Source organism: Helianthus annuus, chromosome 5 (assembly GCF_002127325.2).
Source record: "Helianthus annuus cultivar XRQ/B chromosome 5, HanXRQr2.0-SUNRISE, whole genome shotgun sequence".
NCBI lineage: Eukaryota > Viridiplantae > Streptophyta > Magnoliopsida > Asterales > Asteraceae > Helianthus > Helianthus annuus.
The window spans coordinates 152,577,208-152,601,161 of record NC_035437.2 but is presented as its reverse complement, the minus strand read 5'-3'; the positions used below and the strand labels follow the sequence as shown (position 1 = coordinate 152,601,161).

Genomic DNA, 23,954 nt, shown 5'->3' with positions numbered 1-23,954 from the left:
GTACCAACAAGGGTATTTTGGTAAAATCCATTTTTTGTATGCAAAATATGGACTTTGAGATTTTCATGCTCGTATATCTTAACTTTTCATAACGATTGTTTTTTGTTTATCCATTCCATTATCTTTGTTTGATTTAGAGGGTGTTTGGGGTTGAGTTTTGAAGGAGATTTTTAGATTATTGAGTTTTGAAATCATAAATAATCAGTTTTGAGTGTTTGGGTAAAAAAAATAAAAAATTGATTATTTGCGTTTAGAAAGTTACAAAATGCAGTTTTCCAAAAGCAGCTCCCCCCATACTGCAACAAAATGCAATTCTTCAAAAATTGATTATTTGCGTTTAGAAAAGGATTTTCACTTATTTATTTTTTTAAATATATATTTGCCAAACACTCAAATAGTTGATTATCTGATTATTGTGATATCAAGCAACATAATCAAATTCAAACACTATCTTTCAACATCACGTTTTGTTACAGTTAATTATCTGATTCTGATTATTCAAAACGCATAATCTATTTTCAAAACTCGACCCCAAACACCCTCTAAGTTCCAATTTGTGGATCCAGTATCTTCGATATTTCCTATTTCAATTCAAGTTATCATACATAATTTTTAACACGGCAGGAGAGGCACCAATTGTAAGTACGATAATCTTTTTAATATTTTATTGTTTTTCATTTATATTTTAGAAATTATCAACCATGTTTTAAATTATTAGTTAATGTATCAAGCTGGTACAAGATAACCATTCATAACCCTATATGGACTTCATGAATTAGCCCTATGAACTAGACTAATAAAGTAGATGTTGGTTTCGAGTCTCTTTGTGCTGATTTTAGAATTGATTATGCTGGTTTCAAATCTGTTTGACTTCTGTACTTGTTTGAAACATATTGGTTTCGAAAGTGTTTACGTTATTTGTGCTGATTTCGATTGTGCTACTTTCATTTGTGCTTGTTTCGTAACTCTTTGCAACTATTTTTAGCAAAAGATTAAACATTGTTGGTTGTTTGTGTTGATTTTATTTGTGATATTGCTGGTTGTTTGTGCTGATTTCAGCCGTGATGGTTTTGACTGTGCTACTTTCGTAACTACCAACTATTTTTTTTTGCAAGAAAACAAACCTTTTTTATTGTGAAGATTGGTAATCCATTGGAATTTTGGGGTGGATTTGATCTTTATCAGAGAGATTTATGGGTAGAGAATCTTTTTAAATAATACACAATTCCTAAAATGCCCCTAATACTACTACTTTTTATAACTAAATCTAATATGATGATGTGGAATTAATACTAACCCTTGATCAAGAAAATATAGAGACCACATTTGTTCTCATCGTTTTTATAATCAACATGGTTTGTATCGGATCCCACCTCTGAGTATTAATGCTTACAATATTAGTGCATCTAAAGGTGATGAAAAATCCACCAGAAGGGAAATTCAATACCCGAAACATTTGCTATGCCCATTAGGGTCATGGGTGAAACGTATACCTTATATAGTTAAAATTATATGTTGGAATGTTCATTACTTAAATTCTTATTTTAAACTTACCTAAAAACCTACTTTAAATAAAATGCTAAAGTACACTTCTAAGATAATATAATTTTAATTTTCTAACCAATCTAGCGTACTATTTATAATGTTTTTATATATTAATACGTTTGGTTTCAATAAAGGTCAACGAGTTAATCAAATAGGTTAAGACAACGTATACTAAACCTTCCGACATTCGCGAATAATTCACACCATTCAAAAAAAAAAGTTAATCGAATAGGTGTCGTCTAATATAAACCACATAAAATGTAGGAACCGTTCGTGTAATTTAAATAAAATAAAACAAATTTTATTTGAAGATTACAATACAGAAATTAAGAAAGCAGAAATACTATTACAATTACAACTGAAATAAAGGAAATACAAGAAAAGGATGAAATTGAAGACTGAGGCACGTGTTCAACACGCTTCCCTTAAAACAAATTCCGAGTCTCCCAGGAGTACTCGTTTTGTTTCCCAGGGTACAACAGCCGGAGCAGTAGTACTGTCGGAGCTGACCTACAACCCGAAGGCTACCTTGAAGAGAGCAAGTAGAAGATCAGAAAGCTGTTGAGAGAAGGTTGAATTTGCTGTTGTGTTACTGGTGTCTTCTGCAGTGACTAAAAGGCTGTATTTATACAGCCTCTGATTCGAAACAGCCAAAAACAAATTAAATGAGAGGAATAAATTGCTTTAAACGTCTTCAATGCAATTTAATTCGTCATTTAATTCTCAGTCAAAACCGTTTGACTCGATGGTTTCAAAGCTGAACTGTAACTGCACTGTCATTCAATGCTTAAAAGCTTCTGGGCGCGCGCCGCACAAGACTCACTGGTGCGCGCGCGCCCTTGCGCGTGCAGGTCTGCAAGCTCATGCGCCATTTTGGCTCACTGCCATGCACGCATAGAGGTGTACAAATCGGTTAATCGGTTATTAAAAAACAGGTTAAAAAAAAAACGGTTTTTTCACCCAAAATAAAAACCGGTTTTTTTATAACCGGTTCCGGTTACTAACCGGTTTTTGAGGTCCAAAACAATAACCGGTTGGGACCGGTTTTTAACCGGTTTTTCCAAAAAAACCGGGTTTTTACCGGTTTTTTAATAACCGGTTCGGTTTATAACCGGTTTTTGAAGTCAAAAATAGTAACCGGTATAAAAACCGGCGGTTAAAAAAACCGGTTAAAAAAAACCGGTTATAAAAAAACCAGTTAAAAAAAAAACCAGTTTCGGTTTTTTTTCCGGTTTCGGTTCTAAAACCAGTTTTTTTGTACACCTCTATGCGCGCATGCGCCACACTGACTTAGGTCCATGTGCGCCTACGCGCGTGCCACATCAGGCCCCATGCTCGCAACCGCGCGCCTTCATGCAATGTGTACTCGTGCGCGGACGTGCTAGACTGCCACGTCACGCGCCAGTGCGCGCGGACCCACCAGGGTCATGCGCCTGCATGCCACGTCACTAACCACCTGGTCCTTACAACCCTTGTTCTTCACCACGCGCACGTGGTCAAAAATACAAAGGCGGCTCTCAAGCGCCACATTGCGCCTCATCGCCCACGCCGCGCGCGCGCGTGGGCGAGTGCGGGTTAGGGTCCGCACCCTTCGCGAGTACACTTAGTGTGTGCTTCCATTAAACAATAAGGATGGAGAGTTCCCACTTAAATAACCATTTAAGTTTCATCTCTCATCGTATGTGGGACAATGTGCAACTTTCTCTTTTGTTTCAGCATTCAATGTTTCAAACACCCAACTTTGAGCATCGATATCTTATTTATCTTAGCTACGTTTTAGATGTGGTTTAGTTCGTTGCGAAGCTCTTCCAACATAGAACACAAACCCACAAATAAATATATAAAGAAACATCTGTTTCTTATATTTATTTCTAGTCCAAAATAGGAAAAAAAAAACATTTTCCTATATTTGTGAAAAATGCTATTTTCACCAAATTTCCAACAATTCCCCACATGAAAAATGTTATTTTCACAAAATTTCCAACAATCCCCCACATGTATAAAAATCGATCTTTCCTTACACTTTTCAACGATAAACTTCGAAAGTTGAGTATTGCAAATTTCCAACATAAAATTGTTAAACTAATTACACATACGACTCAATATCAAAATATCAGTCCCATAACAAATTCATTAAACTTCTTAAATTTTTCCACATAGACAACATTAAGCAATTACTAGAGATCTTGGCTTATTTTGAAAATCCCTTGTTGAACTTAAATTAGTAGGAAAGTATTGTTTTACAACTTGAAAATTCAACTGTGTTTCCCCCCTCCTTTCTTTACCGATTGATGAAAGGTCAGTAAATATAAGTTTAAAATTAGTTCCTAAATATCTTTACTAGTAACGACAAGTAGGAGTGAATAGGTTTTCTTACAATAATTAGCAAAAAAAAAAAAAAAAAAACTTTAATCAAGATGGTTAAACACTAAATTGAAACTCAACAATAATATAATGCAAGAAAGTAACGGGTTTTGGGATTGAATGACAAAACATATTTATAGAGGTCGTGGAGTCATGGTTGGGACATGATTCGTCATTTAGGAATATATCATCCCTTTCCTTAATCCACCATTGTTTGCATGGATTAAACCATGGCAACCATGGTCATTCTTTATATTTTTCAAGTAATCATTTCCTTTTCTTTAGAAAAAAAATAAATTAAAATAAATAAGGGATAGTGATTTGGATCATGACCACACCCTTAGGCTATTGGGTATGGTGATGGTCCATCCTTGGAGGATGATCCGCCACGTAGGCGCCACGTCATAGTCCTCCCAATGATAGTCCATCCCACTAAACTAGAGGGTATGAGAGGATGGTGCTAGATGATCCTACCCCACAAAACTATGTACAAGTATTAAAGCATAATGTACAAATCCCACAAACAAACAAACAAACAAAAGAAAGGGGGCCCACTTTTTGCTCCGTCCTGGACGTCGGAATACCGACGGAGACGACGCGACTGAGGGGGGGCGGCATGGCTGTAGGATCGGCGACGGATGGGGACGGTCCAAAGCCGATCCCCATACCGTATAGCCTTAGGGTAGTGGTTTTAGATTGTGGATTAGATGTGAGTGACATGACACTGACGTGGAGGGTCATGCTGGTCATGACCACACAGTGGTTTTGAATGATAGATTAGAAGTGAGTGACATAATGCTGATATGGAGAGTTATGATAACATGAGAGAGGTGTATTTTGTGTGAAAAAATTGTTTCTTAAGAAAAGGGGTTGATGTGAGAGAAAAAAAAACTTCTTTTAAGCTATTTTCATTTATTAAAAAAAAAAACTATTTATGACAATATACATATCCTGATTTGAAATAACGTGTATTAATTTACGGGGAACGTGAGGATCTGAAAAATTAGACATTGATAGAATAATCTCAAACCGAACTAGCTCAATTTATCTTCTCACAATATATCCCCAATTTATCATATATCGTGTTGATATAAACCAAACCTTCTTGTCGCATAAAAACCATTTATTGATGGCAATCTCGTAATAAACCCCAACACCCCGCCCTTTTAAACACATCCCATCTTGATGCCACCTTGTCATCTCTTTAAAAACGAAAATAAAAAAAAAAACAATTTCATAAATTTATCCAGTGTGATGAATCTACATGCTTCATTAAATCTCAACCGTCCATTTATTCAATAAACCGAGATCGATTTAAATAAACGGATAAGACATTGCGGTACCGTAGGCTGCGAAGTAGCAAATCATAACTTCTCGTTCAAGCCAAGCTGAAGTACAGCTGTCAGCGCGTTGTTCCGAGCCGGCTTGGTGGGACCCATGTTGAGTATACTTATCATCTATCTACACCTTCTTTTCAATAAGCAATTGCTCTTATAACATGATAAGTATTGCCACTTATCAACGTTCATCTATAAAAATTGCTTCTTTCTGCAAATGGTTTTATTTTCTCCGCACGATAGGATAGAGAGAGAAACCGAAGACTGAGAGCAAACATAGACATATATAGATATATGTATATGTATAGAGAGAGAAAGTTGTGAAATCTCTTTGGTTTCTTCATCCATCAATCGATCTTGTTAAGGTGATTGATTTCTTTGAGTTTTTTCTGGGTTTTTCATGGTGCTATTTTAGTTTTTTAATTTATTTATTTATTTGTTTGTTTTTTTAAGTATTTATGGTTATTTTTTTCTTTACTTTTGCTTTCTTTTGCATCTTCGAAAGCTGCTTTCTTTTCTCTGATCCACCAAAAAAATCTCATATTTTTCGTTACTAAAAATAAAAAAATTATTTAAAAAATACAGCTTTTAATGGTTCTTGTTGTTCATATGTGTAGGTGCATGCTCATCCAATCCAAACCATAAATGGTTATTTTTATTTATTTATTATTTTTATTTATTTTTTTGTGTGGTTTTGTTTGGTTTGGTTTGATTTTAAGCTCAAGTTCATAGGATCTAGTTTCTGCTTTTTTTTTTTTAATTTTATTTTTTTATGTATAAAATTAAAAAAAATATATTTTTTAATTTATTTTGTTTAGGGTTTAGTTTCTTCTGCTTTTACATTTATTTTAAATTTAAATTCCATTTTTTTAATTGTAAGTAATAATTAATTTATTTTGTATTTGGGTTTTACAGATCTGCTTTGCTAGAAGGATTGTAACTGTTGTACGGATTTAGCGACGGTGGAGTTGCAATGTCGTCGCTAAGTAGAGAGCTTGTGTTCTTGATCTTGCAGTTTCTTGATGAAGAAAAGTTTAAAGAAACAGTTCACAAGTAAGTTGCTTTATTTTTGTTATATTTCTAGCTTTTGTTAAATTAGTAACATTTTTGTTAAATTTGAAGTATAATTTAATTGCCTGATTTTGATGTTTATTTTATTAGGTTAAATTTGCTTGTTAGTTTGTTAATTACTTAATTTAGAAAAATTTGAAGTAAAGTTTGTTGCTTTTGATGTTTATTTAATATGGGTTAATAAATATAAATAGGCTTGAACAAGAATCAGGGTTTTTCTTCAATATGAAGTATTTTGAAGATGAAGTTCATAATGGGAATTGGGATGAAGTTGAAAAATACCTTTCTGGATTCACTAAAGTGGACGATAATCGGTATTCGATGAAGATATTTTTCGAAATAAGAAAACAAAAGTATCTTGAAGCATTGGATAAGTAAGTCATTAACTTTATCAAACTTAATTTCGAGTAAATTAAGGTTCTTGATTACTAAACTGTACCTGAGTTCGTTCGATAGGCATGATCGGTCCAAAGCGGTGGAGATTCTTGTGAAGGATCTTAAAGTGTTTGCATCGTTTAACGAAGAGCTTTTCAAGGAGATTACTCAGTTGTTGACTTTGGAGAATTTTAGGTATTGTGAAGAAGAACATTAGTGTTTTGGAAATCGATGAAATGTGGTTTTTGATTGATTGTTTGGATTGCGTTTTGTAGGGAGAATGAGCAACTTTCGAAATACGGAGATACTAAATCTGCTAGAGCTATAATGTTGGTTGAGCTTAAGAAGCTTATTGAAGCGAATCCTTTGTTTCGTGACAAATTGCAATTTCCTAATCTCAAGAACTCGAGGCTTCGGACTCTTATAAACCAAAGGTTAAATTTTTACCGCATTCACATAATCAAGGTGTGTTTACATGTGCAAAAATGATTAATCGATAATCGGCTTTTAGTGTTTTAGTAACGTATTGTGTGCTTATTTACAGCGGATTATCTGATTTTGATTATTCTGTATGATTTTATAATTTTCTAAGTGCACATCCAAACACCCCATATATAATGTTTATAGCTAACTGCCATTTTCGTCCCTATGGTTTATCCAATTATGCCATTCCATGTCAAATTTCAAATTTCTACCATTTCTGTCCCTGACATTCTTGAAACATAACAGTTCCGTCCAAAAAAACTAACGTCTAGTTTCGTCCCTATGGTTGGTCCAATTATGCCAGCAGGTTTTAACAGACGCTAGTTTTTTGGACAGAATGACATGTTTCAAGAATGTCAGGGACGGAAATGGTACAAATTTGAAATTTGAAATCAACTGACATAATTAGACAAACCACAGGGATGAAAATGGTAGTTAACTCTAATGTTTATTATAGTAATTAACATTCTCATGGTATATATGATAATTTGTATAATGTTTGTGTTATATAGCTTGAATTGGCAACACCAACTTTGTAAAACACCGAGGCCAAATCCGGATATCAAAACGTTGTTTGTAGACCATTCATGTGGACAACCAAACGGTGCCCGTGCTCCATCACCTGCAAATAATCCACTTCTCGGGTCTTTACCAAAAGCAGGAGGCTTTCCTCCTTTAGGGGCACACGGGGTCTGTTTTTAATACCACTTTTGCATTTTTCATTGTAATTACTCGGTTTCTTGAATTTCTTTGACTAATTGGAATCGTTTTTATGTGTCAAGCCGTTTCAACCTACACAAGCTCAAGTTCCAACTCCCCTTGCGGGTTGGATGTCTAATCCGCCTGCAGTATCTCACCCTGCGGTTTCCGGTAGTGCCATCGGGCTTGGTGGACCGTCTATTCCTGCTGCATTAAAGCATCCACGCACCCCACCGACGAACCCTTCTTTGGATTTTCCATCTGCGGATTCCGAGCATGTGAGCAAAAGAACAAGGCCCATGGGCTTAACCGATGAGGTCAACCTTCCGGTCAACGTTTTGCCCATGTCATTCCCGGGACATGGTGGTCATAGTCAAGCTTTTAACCCATCCGATGACTTGCCGAAAACCGTTGCACGGAATTTGAACCAGGGTTCATCTCCTATGAGCATGGATTTTCATCCTATACAACAAACATTACTCTTAGGTAAGTCACTCAAACATTATCTTTCTTTTTTGTGTTTATTTTTCTTTAGTAGAGACTAAATTGCGGGTTGACGATCCAATGCGCCAGTTGGAACGAATGTGGGGGACATTGGATTGTGGGAAGTTGGTTCAAGAGATAAATTAGTTTCTAAAAACTTCAAAGTTTGGGATCTTAGTACGTGTTCAATGTCTTTGCAGGTATGTTTATGTGTAATTGTTCATTTATTATTATTACTATTTGAATTATCGTAAATCTTATCATTTTGCCGATTTTAGGCTGCTCTCGTAAAAGATCCTGGAGTGTCCGTAAATCGTGTAATTTGGAGTCCAGATGGTTCTTTGTTTGGTAAGTCTTGGAAAGCTAATTGTAGCGTAACATGTGAACTCGATTGAGAGATAATATTTTGTTTATTTATTTTTTACGGGTCAAAAAGAATTACTTATAATTAATCAACACTTAAGTTATGTTTATACAAACAATATTATCACAATAATAATCTAACCCATGAATAAAGAACGGATGACTTTCAATCTTTTTGACCAATTCCTTTATAGCTACATTTTTTTATTTGACCCGTTTGAGATAAAGACTCAATGCAAATCAACCAATTCAGAAGTAAACGGATCGAAAATGACATTAAATTTTTTTTTGCACACAGGAGTCGCTTTTTCGAGGCACATTGTACAAATATATTCGTATCATGGAAATGATGATGTGAGACAACATCTAGAGGTACGTGTTCTTCCATTCTGTTAACTTTGACTTTGACTTTGACTTCTCTCTTCCTTTATTGATGTATACAAATTACATTGGTTTACTTAATTTATAGATTGATGCCCATGTTGGTGGAGTAAACGATCTTGCATTCTCTAGTCCGAATAAGCAGCTTTGTGTGATAACTTGTGGAGATGACAAGACCATCAAGGTTTGTTTAGAATATATTTACGGTCAACCATACGCGATCATACATTTATATACTTATTTTTTTGGTGTAAATTACTGTCTTGTGACTATAGGTTTGGGATGCAGCAACCGGTGCAAAACAATACACTTTTGAAGGTCATGATGCCCCCGTTTATTCCGTATGCCCTCATTACAAAGAAAACATTCAGGTACAAGTAACAAATCTTGAAAATAGAATTTTATACTGAAAAATGTTTGTAGTGTAAAAAAATCAACTTTTTGCTATTTTTTTGGCCGCAGTTCATATTTTCAACGGCTCTTGATGGGAAAATAAAAGCATGGTTATATGATAACATGGGTTCGCGGGTCGATTATGAGGCTCCGGGTCGTTGGTGCACAACAATGGCATATAGTGCTGACGGAACAAGGTTAGTTGCAACAAGATTGATGCATTGACGCTTGTAAATGGTGGAAAACGGGCGGGTTGGGCAAGTTGGGTAACGGGTCGAAATGAGTAACTTTTGGTATGGGTCGGGTTTGGGTTGACTGTAGGGGTGCTAAACGGGTCGTGTTCATGGGTTGGCGGGTCCAACCCGAACCTGAAAATCATGTCATACATATAGGGGTGTGAATTTTTGACACGGCTCGAAAACCCGACACGAACCTAACACGAGATTTGTGGGTTTGGGTTTAGTCTAAACGGGTTCGGGTTAGTTTCAAGTTGAGCCCGTGAACCCGTTTAGCTAAACAGGTCGGGTTCGGGTCAACCCGATCGTGTTGACGGGTTGACCCGCTTAACCCATTTATATTATATTTTATCTTTTTACAATATGTTTTACGTCATAAATTAAATTGGGCGGTTATTTTTTGTCATAATTATAAGTTAAAAAGAGAAATTAACGTAAGATTTTATAATTAAAATGTAATTGTGTTATTTACATTTGTGTTTTTTTGTAGTAAACTTTTAATTTTAATATACTACTTTGTGAAAAAAAAAATCAGATTGAATGGGTCGTGTTGGGGTCAACCCATGAATATTCGGCTCGTGTTCGGGTTCATATGTATCATACTGGAGACCCCCCTTTCGTCCCAAAGTTTCTAAATTCTTTATAAATAATTAGTATATCAAACGTGATTCCAGACATTATATTATTTACCTGTTTGACCCGTTACAGATGAAATACAACGCAAAGTCGCAAACGGATGTATATAAGTTATAACCTTCTTGACCTATTGGTGACTATTTCAGGCTTTTTTCATGCGGGACCAGCAAAGAAGGGGAGTCACACATAGTAGAATGGAACGAAAGCGAAGGGGCTGTAAAAAGAACATATCTTGGGTTCCGTAAACGATCGTCAGGCGTTGTGCAATTTGATACAACTAAAAACCGCTTTTTAGCAGCCGGTGATGAGTTCTGTATCAAATATTGGGACATGGATAATGTTCAACTTTTAACAAGCGTTGAGGCTGACGGAGGTCTTCCGGTATATAATATTCATTACATTTAACAAACAAGTTTTTAGAATTAGAACTATTTTATCTAATTTGTAATCGACTCTAAAATGAAGGCGAGTCCACGCATCCGATTTAACAAAGACGGTACTTTATTGGCTGTTTCAACTAACGAAAATGGAATTAAAATATTGGCGAATTCGGATGGTCTTCGATTACTCAGAACGTTTGAAAATCTTTCTTACGACACTGCTTCAAGAGCTTCTGAACCTCCGAAGGTAACTGAAAGTCCGAAAGTACACTTAATTTTTTTTTTTTCGTTTTGCATAATACATGATCTTTTTTTTTTTTTGACAATTGTATTATAATATTCAGCCTACGTTAAACACGATAACGGCTGCTGTTGCCGCTAGCGGGGCTGCACTGACAGAGAGGGTAGCCTCCGGTGGTTCTATCTCGGGAATGGTGAGTTTAGAAGAATAATTATCGGTTTTGGTTTTATTACATGGTCTTTTTCGAAATTATAAGAATTAATATATGTATGTATTTATGGTAGAATGGAGATACGAGAAGCATTGCAGATGTGAAACCAAGAATCACCGAAGAAACAAACGACAAATCGAAGATTTGGAAGCTCACTGAAATAAGTGAAGCTTCTCAATGTCGATCACTTAAACTTCCGGAAAACATGCGAGTAACAAAGGTATGTTGTCTTCTTTAACATGATTATATTGTTAATAATAAATCAATATTTAATTATTATTATTATTATTATTATTATTATTATTATTATTATTATTATTATTATTATTATTATTATTATTATCTTATTGTTGATATGCAGATATCAAGATTAATATATACAAATTCAGGAAATGCCATTTTGGCATTAGCATCAAATGCTATTCATTTGTTGTGGAAATGGCAACGTAGTGAGCGCAATGCAAGCGGAAAGGTAAGAAGGCTGCTAGTTAGAGTTGAATAAAAGTATGATATTTGAGGTCAAACTTTGACTTTTATGGTCAAACTTGTTTCCGCAGGCAACAGCCAGTGTTTCCCCTCAACTATGGCAACCTTCAAGCGGGATTTTGATGACAAACGATGTTGCTGAAACCAACCCTGAAGAATCGGTTTCCTGCTTTGCGTTGTCGAAAAATGATTCTTATGTGATGTCAGCATCAGGAGGAAAGATTTCTTTATTCAACATGATGACATTTAAGGTAACGTTGACTAAAATTTTAACGTCAAATTTTGATGGCATTAGGGCTGAAACGATGTTGCTGAAACAAACCAAACGTTCAGCGGGAAGTTCGTTTGCGTTTGTTCGTTTGTTTATAAACGAACGAACACGGACAAGAAATTTCGTTCATTTAGTTAAATGAATGAACATGAACAGAGATTGAGCTCGTTCATTTATGTTCGTGAACATTTGGTAACGTGTTCCTTTATGTTCGATTGTGTTCGCTAGTTTATTAGTGTTTTTAGTTTTTATATTTTATTTACATACTTCAAAATCCCGACAAAAAAAATATTTATCAAGTGTTAGTGTATTGTATATTTTGTTCATGAACGCTTGTTTGTGTTCGTTTGTTTTCATTTGTGTTCATCAACTTTAGTTTGTGTTCATCAACGTTTGTTGCCCGAAAACGAACACGAACACGTTCATTTCCTTAACAAACGAACACGAACATAAGATCTCGTTCGGTAAGTGTTCATGAACAGTTTGTGAACACGTATATTTCTTAACAAACAAACACGGACAAGGTTCGTTCGGTTCATTTGCAGTCCTAGATGGCATTATTTGAACATGTTGACAAGATTAGTAATCCGAATAAAAGTTTAAACAAATACCCACATTTCAAACACGTTGGCGATGAACCTGAAACAAAATCTTCTATGATTTGATGTTTATATAGAACCATGTTTGACATTAAAAGTCAACCGTTGTGCAGACAATGACGACTTTTATGCCTCCACCTCCGGCAGCTACTTTTCTTGCTTTCCACCCTCAAGACAACAATATAATTGCTATTGGTATGGATGATTCGACCATCCAGATATATAATGTTCGTGTTGACGAGGTAAATTGACTTCACTCAGAATCTATCACATTGTTTGCAGTTGGGTAACGGGTCAAATAGTTGATGTTTTGCGCGGGTTGATCGAAACATATTTTGTCCAAAAGTTTACCTTTTCTAATAAACAAATTGTGTGTCAATTATTATAACAATATTTATATTAGTTAACTTGAGTCTTTCAGTAATGACATCATATATTGATTTAACTGATTTAAGATGTTTTAAGTGTTTAAACCACACTTTGGGTTCCTTTCGGAACCATAATTTTTATGCTAATGTTCGTTCTTGTTGACGATAAAGAAAAAGAAACTATCACATTATTTGGAGTTGGCAAATGGGCGGGAACAAACCAAACAGTTGACTTTTTGTACGGGTCAAAACAGGCCGGGTTGGGTCCCGCAAGAGACACTTTTGTTCATTTTTTTTCACTTTTTTAATATCATTTAGCAAGAATTGTGTCGTTAAGAGTAATCTGACTTTTAAATAAAACGAATTAAAAATACATTTGGGTGACTTATCGACTAGGGATGAGTTCGGTACTGTACCGGTACCGAAATAATGATCCCAAAAATCCCCAAAAGTGGGTACTGGTACCGAAAATGTTCGGTAGTACGGTACCGTATTTGACACCAAAAATCGGTAAAATACTGGTACCGTACCGAACCGAACCGAAAATACCGATCCCGAAAACACCAAAAAGTGGGCACTGAATTGGTACCGAAAATCGATCGGTATAGTACATATTTGAGCTGTTAAACATTCTTGGGTTTTGATTTTTCTTTCTTGACTATGCTGATTTACCATTTTTTTTTTTGTGTTTAAGGTCAAAAGCAAACTTAAAGGGCACTCCAAAAGAATTACGGGTCTTGCATTTTCTCACGTGCTCAACGTTCTAGTCTCATCAGGGGCAGACGCTCAGGTTAGTGCGGTCAACAACGACCACATACATAGCCTCAAGAATTTGCTATCAAGATTCATAACTTTAGTTTCTTGATTCGTGTTTCTACTTAACTTTGTAGCTTTGTGTATGGAGTTCCGATGGATGGGAGAAACAAAAGGCTAGATACTTGCAACTCCCACCGGGAAGACCACCAACCGCAGTGTCGGACACACGTGTGCAATTTCATCATGATCAAATCCATTTTCTTGTTGTTCATGATACACAGCTTGCTATTTATGAAACAACAAAACTTGAATGCGTAAAGCAGGTAAATAACTATTCTTCTTTTGATATTTTCTAGATGTCATAAAATAGGCCAATTGGATAACGGGTCATAGCGGGTTGGGTCTGGTCAAGCTAAAGCTGAAACACTTTTATCTAATTTAATAAAATATTTCATAATTTTTATGATGATTATGTGTCGAATATGATTACATACGTTGATACGTTCTATTAGTAAAGTAATCTTTGAATAAATGATAGAAAATATTTTATGCATCAAACATAGAGCTAACTGCATAAAAAGTCAACCAGCTTTCGTCTGACTTCTTTTCTTATAACCAACAAATTTTACATGATGAAAATCATAAAAAAATTTCAAGATTTTTATTTAAAAGCCAAAGATAACAGTTTTACAAACACCATGTAAGAAAAGCACTAGGTGTGCAAACGAGCCCAGCCCGAGCTCGATTGACTTACGAGAGCTCGAGCTCGGCTCGGCTCGGCTCGTATATCATCTATTAATATAAATAAAATTTGAAGCTTTTTTAACGGTTACAGATAAAATACAACTCAAATCGACTCGTTCACAAGCGAGTCGAAATTGTCACCTCTTAACAAGCATGTCTGAATTTTCTTTTTTTCAGTGGCTGGTACGTGAATCTTCTGCCCCGATATCACACGCAATGTTTTCATGCGATAGTCAGCTCGTGTACGCTAGTTTCCTGGATGCAACCGTGTGCGTGTTTACCGCTTCTAATCTTCGTTTACGCTGTCGAATCAATCCTTCCGCATATCTTTCTCCCAGTGTCCCAAGGTAAAAAGATTCATTAGAAAGGTTTTGAGCAAAATGCCATTTTCGTCCTTGAGGTTTGATCAATTTTGCGACTTTCGTCCGATCCAAAAGGTTTGAAATCTTGCCATTTTCATCCGGCTCGTTAACTCCATTCATTTTTCTCTATTAAGTCAGAGGTATTTTCGACTTTTTTGTTAACTTAAAGGGCGATTCGGTCTTTTTCACTTTATGTACAAGCATTTACCATAATGTACAAGTGAGTTCTTAAGTGAAAAAGACCGAATTGCCCTTTAAGTCAACAAAAAAGACAAAAACACCCGACTTAACGTAGAAAATTTTGGTTGGAGTTAATGAACCGGATGAAAATGGCAAAGATTTTTTAAACCTTTTGGATCCAGATACGGAAAAACAAACCTTTGGATGAAAATCGCAAAACTGGTCAAACCTCAGGGACGAAAATGGCATTTACACAAAGGTTTATTTTTTGTGCGAGCTTCAAAGTTTAGATCTCAAATATTGATGTATTTTCAGCAACCCAAATGTTCATCCGTTGGTAATCGCTGCGCATCCACAAGAACCGAACCAATTCGCATTGGGGCTGTCGGATGGGATGGTGCATGTTTTCGAGCCGCTTGAATCTGAAGGCAAATGGGGGGTCCCACCGCCAGCTGAAAATGGTTCAACGAGTAATGCAGCGGCTACGTCCGCTGGGGGCCCGGGTGCTGAACAAGGTCAGAGATAACTGAGTTGTTTTCGTGGCATGCGTTTTTGTTGGTGCAGGAAAAAAAGTTGTAATTTAGTTGGGTGACATGTAGATCTAACTGATTCTGTTTGTGTAAAGTACTAGGTTTAATGTTTCAGATTGTCCAAGTACATGTGTCAAATGCACCATCCGTTAAATCAAATTTGTAAAAACATGTTTTCAGATTCTTGTTCTTGAATATGCTTCTGTCACAGGTAAAAATAAAACCACCAAATATGATGCTTCAGTTGGTGGATTAATATTTGATAGATGAGTTATGATTCGGGTTTTTATTTACTTTTTCTTTACATATTTACAGCGGTATAAAACACTTATGTTTAAACTATAAAACTTAACGCCTCTCTCTTATCTAAACAGTTAACATGAACACATTTTTTTTCCAAATATAAATGTGTATAAAACACTTACGTTTAAACTATAAAACTTAACGCCTCTCTCTTATCCAAACAATCTAAGTTATAACATGAACACATTTTTTTTTTAAATTATAACAAATAATTGGGTTAAACGCTTTAGCTAAATGTATTCGCAGGTTCAATGAAATTGACCCGAACCTGTTTAGATTAGACTAAACCCATGAATTACATGTTATGCTTAGGGGCTGTTTGGTAGCCTCTGAATGGTCATTAAGAGGCTACCTTTTAATGGAACCATTAAAAATTTTACCAATGAGAAGGTAGAAGAATGTGACATGTGATGATTTACCATTCAGAGGTTACCTCTTATTCATTCAGAGGTTTTAGACCATTAAGAGGCTACCAAACAACCCCTTAGTCATGTTTATGTGTCATGTCATAAGTTCACTAGTTATAAATTTGGTTCAAAATTAATTTTTTAGCAAGAACACAGGCTTGAGAAATAAAGGTATTTCATTTTAGTCGCACCAACTTTAAACCTTTCTTTTTAGGTATATAATTCCATCTTGATTCTTGAGGTAACAGGCTAAGCTGGTGTTTGCCTATAAGTCACGCAGACCACGCACAGACGTAAAGAGTGTTTGTTTTTTAGAATTTTTAGGAGCTCTTCTTACATCTCCAGTCCTCTTCAAAGAATCTTCAAAAGACAACTCTCAACCCTAGCTTCCTTCTCCATCGATCCTCCAGTCGCACCTACACCCCTACTCCACCTCCGCCGCCCCCACGTCGATCTCCACCTTCTCCAGCCGCCCCTCCACGTCCGCAGACCCCGTCGATCTCCACCCCCCGTCGATCTCCCCCGTTGATCTCCACCGCCCCTCCACCTCCACAGCCGAAATACACCATCTGCCATACACAGGTATGTTATTAGTTGAATTTAGGGTTTTTTTTGGGCCAAATTTCATCAACTTGTTCGATTCTTTACATGTTTATCTTTCATTGCAGACGTTTTTTTATCTTTCATTTGCCAAATTTCATCAACTTGTTCGACATACACCATCTGCCATACACAGGTATGTTAATTTTCCTTTTTTTTTGGTTGTTAAGTTTCAGAAATTTGGTGCTACTTTACTGAATTTTGGTGATAGTTTGCTGAATGTTTTTTGTTAGTTTGCTGAATTTTGGTGTTAGTTTGTTGAATTTTTTGTATTTGTTTGCTGAATTTGGTGTTAGTTTGTTGAATTTTGGTGTTAGTTTACTGAATTTTGGTGTTAGTTTGTGGAATTTTTGTTAGCAGCTTGCAGAAGTTAAAAAACAAACAGTCTTCTTCTTCTTACAGACTGCAGACATTTTACCTCTGAAAAAACAAACAGCACCAAGTAAATGCTAAGAATTGTTTTATACAGTGGCTGGTTTTACAGGTGTTAATAGTATGTTGTTGACGGTTTTCAAAATCAAACCAAAACTAAACCATAAGGTAAAATTAAACTATTAAAAATTAATACCGAACAAACCCAAACTGTTAACAAGCGATAATGTTTAAACATTCAATGATAAACATAAGAAGTTACATAGCTCAAAATCTTACAAACGCTTTTCATTTATCCGATTGGTTTTAAATAGGGCCGGTCCAATGGACTTGGTGCTAAAAGTTAAAAACAATTAGTAAAATATTACCTCCATAGAAAATCAAGTTGTAGCAACAACGTTAGCACGGACTTTTTTTATTTCTATTCTAAAAACAATTATGATATGAGTGATTCATGCTTGTAGAGGGCCCAATTTTAAAGTTCAATTAACTCTTTCTAAAAACTTGAGCTGCCCCTGGAGTTTCAAGTATAAACCGTAAACGAACCCAACCCGTTGACGATTTGAACATTCCTAAAACCGATCGAGAGAATATTAAAAGAAAACGATAGCAAGTTTAAATGGTTCAAATTGAATCATGAACAAACCTGGTTGCTTCTAGAGCATTCACATTTGGATCTTCATCTTTATCTTTAAAATTTGAAGATTTCCTCTATTTTGCATCTCCATTATAATCTTCATCTCTATCTCTAAACTATCTCTAAAATTTAGAATTTTATAAATAGTAATTCTCTAAATACAAGGATCCGCTATTCATCATTTCTATATTGCTTGTATCTTAGTCAAGAGAATAATAATAATAATAATAATAATAATAATAATAATAATAATAATAATAATAATAATAATAATAATAAAATAAGTACTTACATGACAAAGATTATATTATAAGGACCATAATCAAATAACAAGAAGTATTAAAGGGACCATGTGTGCACTTAGTTAATACATGACGGGTTAAATGGTATAAATATAAAACATCTGTAAATAAGGGTAAATTACACTTTTCGTCCTTTATGTTTGTACCGGATTGCAACGGATAGCCTTTAACTTCAATCTGTGTTTAAAAAAGCAAGCTTTAAGCGCGCTTTAAGCATGAAGCGCTGAAGCGTTTGGAAAAGCGCTTTTTTTGGTCTGAAGCGTTACAACACGTGAAGCGTTTTGAAGCGAGCTTTAAGCGCGAAGCGATGATGGTTTGAAGCGACGCTTCAGCCCAATCATGTCACATTTGGGCCATTTTTTAGGCCCAATGGTCTTTAAATAGGGTTTAAATGAGGCCCTACTTCTTTACCCTAATAAACAGCCGCTGTCTTCCTCTTTCTCCTTCTATTCTCTCTGCAACTTGATTTCTGTTTAGAAATCATAATGGCCTCAGGATCAAACAGCACTACTGCTGCCTCGGAAAAGTCCTTTTCATCTGGTGACCCGAGATGAATACGTACTTGATTATGATGATTATTGATTAAAGACTATTTTTATGTTTATGTTTTAAGTGTGTTTCGACTTTAATTTATGGTTTAACTATGCTTTTTATGTGTTAAGTGTGTTTTTTAATCATGTTTTTGTGTTTATTATTGATTAACAAGTAGAATAGGTCATATTGATGTGTACAATATTTTTTTTTTTTATTTTTATTTTAATTTTGAGCGCTTCGTATACGTGAAGCTCTCGCTTCGCGCTTGAAGCTTCGCTTAAAGCTTTTGGAACCAAAACGCTTCGGAGCGCCTCGTGCTTTTTTAAACCAAGACTTCAATAATTACAGTCACAATCCTTTATTTGCAAAACTCGTTACACTCTACGTCCTTTAGCACTAACCAAATTAAAGTTATCAGTTAAGTTTATTCACTTAAGGGTATTTTGGTCAATTCATGCTTTTATTTAAATGTTTAATAGATAAAACAAAAAAAAAAAAGCATACACTCTTCATCTTCCCCAATTTCCTAACCAACACCTCATCCTGCCACCACCACCATCTGACACTCTCTCCAGAGAAAGATGCTAGATACCACAAGCTGCAATCCATAAGCAACCCAGATAATTGTTCCACCCTGTAAAAACCTGAAACCTAATAAGGAAGTGACTTAGTTACTGTTAACATTTATACAAAAAGGAATGGATCGAGAGTGGTGCTGAGTGTATCAACATCTAGATCCACATAACCATAAATCTAACCAAATTTGCACTGATAAAATGCTACTGAATGACGAAGCAAAAATGAGGAAAAACAGATTTAGTAGGTTATGAGCATCAATTTAAGAGTTGTATACCACTCATAAGGAAATAGAAATTAGGGTTCTAAAAGAGCTAAAGGTACCTGAGAACTGGTGAGAAGAGTGAGGAGCGATGCTACGACGCACAACTGCATCTCATTCTCCAGCGATTTCTCCAATCTGATTTGATTTGCTTACACACAACCCAGGAAGATGAAGAGTTTATGTTTTTTTTTTAATCTATTACACATTTAAATAAAAGCATGAATTGACCAAAATACCCTTAAGTGAATAAACTTAACTAAAAATTTTAATTTGGTTAGTGCTAAAGGACGTAGAGTGTAACGGGTTTTGCAAATAAAGGATTGTGACTGTAATTATTGAAGTTAAAGGCTATCCGTTGCAATCCGGTACAAACATAAAGGACGAAAAATGTAATTTACCCTAATAAGTACGCTCAACACTCAAACCCCCCAAAAGAAATATTACTCTCGTCACCAGCGATCATCGGTTCGACGGTTGCAACTCCGGCACCCACTCTCTGGCGGCCTATTCGTCATCGGAACTAACCACCTGTCATTCTGTCTCCGGTGACCGTTACATTAGTAAGATCAGGTAACCCCCAATTTCAAAACCCTAATTTACTTCTTTTCGTATATATAGTTCAAATCTCAAATAAATTATCATTTTTCGAGTATCTCAATTTCATATTCATAGCATATTGTTTGTTTAGTGCTAGTTTTGACCTATTAGTTGCATTGATTTTGGACTAGTTTGTTGATTAGTGAAACTGCAATGAAATTAGGGCTGCAAATGTACCAAACGGTCAGTGGGTTAGTGAACCGTTTGGTGGGAAGTTTGTTTGTGTTTGTTGGTTTAATAAATGAACGAACATGAACAAGGAATTTTAATTAAATGAAGGAACATGAACAAGGAATTTCGTTCGATTAATTAAATGAACAAACATGAACGGATGTCGTGTTCTTTCAATTGTGTTTGTGAACGTTCCTTAGTATGTTTTCTTTAAGGTTTGTTTTGTTTAGTTTATGTTCTTGCTAGAAACTTCGATCTTTGAAACATTATTTTGGGATAGTCATGTTTGTGTGTATTATGTCTAAGTCTAACTTGTGCCTTTGTTTTGGGACAATTATGTTTAGAGTAAATTACTTTTTGAGTCCTTGTTTTTTTAGTGGTTTTAACCATTTGAGTCCAAAATTAAAACGTTTAACACCCCGAGTCTCTAGATGCTTTTTTATAACCTTTTGAGTTCAATCTTTTTTAAGAAAATTGGACTCAAAACGTAATAAAATGAATAAAATTGGATTCAAAACGTTATAAAATGAGCGGTTAGGGACTCAGGGCATTAAACTTTTCGATTTTGGACTCAAGTGGTTAAAACCACTAAAACATAGAGACTCAAAAAGTAATTAACTTTTATGTTTATGATTATTATATCAAGTTCTTAACAAGGTGATTATATTCAATGTTTGCGATTACGAATGCTGTTTTTTTTTTAATTTTAAAAAATGGTATATGTTCGTTTGTGTTCGTTTAATGAACAAACACGAACAAGAATTTTCATTCGATATGTGTGCGTGAACAAGTTCAATGCTAAAGGAACGGACGTGAACAAGTCTCCATTCGGTTCGGTTCGTTTACAGCCTTACGAGTGTTAATACAGTTGTGGATCGATATAGGAATGTTTAATTACCATATGAGATCTTAAATTTATACATAAAACCTTATCAATGCATCGATTTATGAACATTTTGTTGATAAGTGAAGCTTCCATCATTCCATGAAATTATTAATTGCTAAATTGATTGATTTATGGTGTAATTTCTGCTTTGATGTGGACTGTATTAGCTCTATTGCTTACAGTTTTTTGTGTTTTTATGTACCAAACAGGCTTATACAGATAGATAGTTCAAAATGCTACAGAATGTACCTCACCAGATGATACAATCTCCAGCTAGATTAGGTCTACCAAACCCTAACTCACCATCTCTACAAACTTCCACTCCCCCAAAGTTCCCGTCACAGGTCCCGCAATCACAACCATCCAATTTGCACCCGAATCTGTTAACCACCCCCACTTCATTAACCCTATTACCGCTTCTTCCTCCGTTATCTAGGGCTCAGTCTATCCTTCTAAGAATGGCTTCTCTTACAACAAGACTTTTTGAAGTATCTCCTAATCACACTCAGTGGCTTAGTACGTTTCGCGGTTCGTTTCCAACGTTTTTATCAACCCAAAACTTATCTTCAACGGATTCGAATCCCGCTAACTCGAAAGAAATCATTTCTCTGTTTTCGACTCTTCAAGCTCAACTCTTTGAAGCCGTTACCGAACTTCAGGAGATTCTTGACCTTCAAGACGCCAAACAGAAAGTTACCCGCGAAATCCGATCGAAAGACTCTGCGATCCTGGCTTTTGCTAACAAACTTAAAGAAGCCGAACGGGTCCTCGATATTTTAGTCGATGATTATTCGGATTACCGTCAAGCGAAACGATCGAAGGTTGATGATAGTGACGAGAGCTCGTCTACCACAACGGTTGCTACGCGTTTGAATTTGACGGATATTTTATCGTACGCGCATCGGATAAGCTACACGACGTTTGCTCCTCCAGAGTTCGGGGCGGGGACCGCTCCCCTTCGTGGGGCCCTCCCGCCGGCCCCACAGGAGGAACAAATGCGCGCTTCGATGTTATACTCTTTCGCCGACTTAGATGTAGGGTTACCGAAATCCGACAATAAAGACAAATTTACAATTGAGCCCCTTGTCGAAAACCAAAACGATCCTAATCTGCTTGCTAATATGGGAATTAAGGATATGCTTCCGCCAAACATTGTTGTACCGTCGGGATGGAAGCCCGGGATGCCGGTGCAGTTGCCGACGGATCTACCGATCCTGCCGCCAGCTGGATGGAAGCCCGGGGACCCGGTTGCTTTGCCTCCGTTGGAATCGCTTTCTGTTCCTCCTAGGATTGAGGAACAACAACCTCAACCGGTTCATGTTCCTCCGTTTGCAAAGGGCCCGCAACCTATACAGGTGCGACATGTTCAACTGGATATTGCTGATGACAGTAGTAGTGAATACACCACTGATGAGTCATCAGATGATGAAGATTGACAACAAGCATCATGTTATTTAGGTTTTTATTTTTTTTAAATGGTTTCTTATTTGGGTATGTATGTAATAGATCATGAAATTTCGTATTCATACTATTTCTATATTCCGATTTTAGTATTTTTTTTATATCCATTCCTGTTAGTTCTTAACTAGGTTTGCTAGCATATGTTGTTTGGTTTGATTATTTGGTTCGCCTTGATGAAATTACTCATTTTGACTCGCAACTGTTTTATCATGAACCATATAAAAGTACTAATTTTGAGCAGCACTGTTTTAAAGCGTTATTTAACGAACCTGAATTGTACATATCAAAATTCAGTATTCAGTGTTTCAGATATTCGGTTTTCAAATAACCAACTTAAATCCCCACCACCACTACACAGGCTTAAGGTTTTTGATCGGCCTACCCAACCAGAGGCGCACAAATAAACTGGATCGTAGCAGTCAAACACGATTCTTTCCCACTCAACAACCGGGTTGTAACTGGTTTTGACCCAACCCAACCCAACCCAGTGAATGTTATCGGTACAAAGATGACGAAATATATTATCACTAGCTATTGTTTGTTAGCGACGAAAAAGGCAGTCAGTGGTTGTTGATTAGAATTAAATGTTACTTGTAAGTTGTAAGAGACCACATGGTTGTCGCTGGAAATTGAATTTATAACAAAAAGAGTGGTCGCTTTGACAAGAACAAATGCTCGATTTCGACTAGAACTGTTCTGCTTATATTTTAATGTACTATTTATTACACTTGAAAGCCTAAGGATGGTTTAGTCGCTACATATTAAGATGGGTATTGGGTGTTTGTTTTTAATCTTTAAACATGAACAACGATGGCGTATTGAACAAATCTGTTCACATCAAGTGTAAGTGTGACATAAGTCTCTGGTATTGAGTTATCCAAGAATTTACACATTCTTATTTGAAGCAATTGGATAAAAATTAGTGGGCTATAAACTGAAAATGAGTATAGTTTTCTTGTCCATTTTGGGTTGAGTTACAAGTCCGAATGAAAATGGCGTAACATGCTGGACGTTGTGACAAGAAAAACCATAGGGGTTTGTCTAGCGGGCCAAAATTCCCTCGTCTAACGACCGGATTTTGACTTTGACGATTTTTTTTTTAATTCATGGCCGTGTTAGAGGGTGTGCTGTTAATATAGGGCCCAAAACTTAAAAAAGCAAAAAATTATAACATTGAGTTTATAGTCCAATATGTATAGATATTCATATTCATTTGTAAGTTTCTTTTTTATACGGTTTGTTTTTATTACTTTTAATTGTTTTATTTATATTAAATTGTGTATGTAAGTTAACTTTTTGTTTATTTATATCAAGATATTGATATTCATTTGTAAGTTTTTTTTATATGA

General features: G+C 35.7%; 2 protein-coding genes across 4 annotated transcripts; both read left to right on the top strand.

Moving 5' to 3' along the window:
* The first annotated feature begins 5,460 nt into the window (after positions 1–5,460).
* Positions 5,461–15,759, top strand: LOC110941862 (protein TOPLESS). The gene is made up of 24 exons (XM_022183544.2): positions 5,461–5,611; positions 6,162–6,299; positions 6,512–6,691; positions 6,774–6,887; positions 6,968–7,126; positions 7,688–7,865; positions 7,958–8,360; positions 8,448–8,557; positions 8,636–8,705; positions 9,019–9,092; positions 9,190–9,285; positions 9,377–9,472; positions 9,564–9,691; positions 10,513–10,747; positions 10,832–10,993; positions 11,091–11,180; positions 11,272–11,418; positions 11,560–11,670; positions 11,756–11,935; positions 12,668–12,796; positions 13,617–13,712; positions 13,813–14,001; positions 14,600–14,769; positions 15,280–15,759. Exons 2-24 carry the CDS (start codon positions 6,220–6,222, stop codon positions 15,488–15,490), a joined length of 3,408 nt encoding a protein of 1,135 aa, XP_022039236.1. The 5' UTR covers positions 5,461–5,611; positions 6,162–6,219; the 3' UTR covers positions 15,491–15,759.
* A 695-nt stretch (positions 15,760–16,454) lies between these two features.
* Positions 16,455–23,394, top strand: LOC110941861 (mediator of RNA polymerase II transcription subunit 4). 3 transcript variants are annotated; one of them, XM_022183541.2, is made up of 3 exons: positions 16,455–16,786; positions 16,873–16,940; positions 21,354–22,712. In XM_022183541.2, the coding sequence occupies exon 3, from the start codon at positions 21,378–21,380 to the stop codon at positions 22,578–22,580; it is 1,203 nt and encodes a 400-aa protein (XP_022039233.1). In that variant the 5' UTR covers positions 16,455–16,786; positions 16,873–16,940; positions 21,354–21,377; the 3' UTR covers positions 22,581–22,712. The 3 variants fall into 3 exon arrangements, 2 of the variants coding, with proteins under 2 accessions (XP_022039233.1, XP_022039234.1); XR_002594468.2 differs by lacking the exon at positions 21,354–22,712 and adding an exon at positions 22,964–23,394 and having other exon boundaries at positions 16,456–16,786; XM_022183542.2 differs by lacking the exons at positions 16,455–16,786; positions 16,873–16,940 and adding an exon at positions 19,851–20,060.
* The last annotated feature ends 560 nt before the right edge of the window (positions 23,395–23,954 follow it).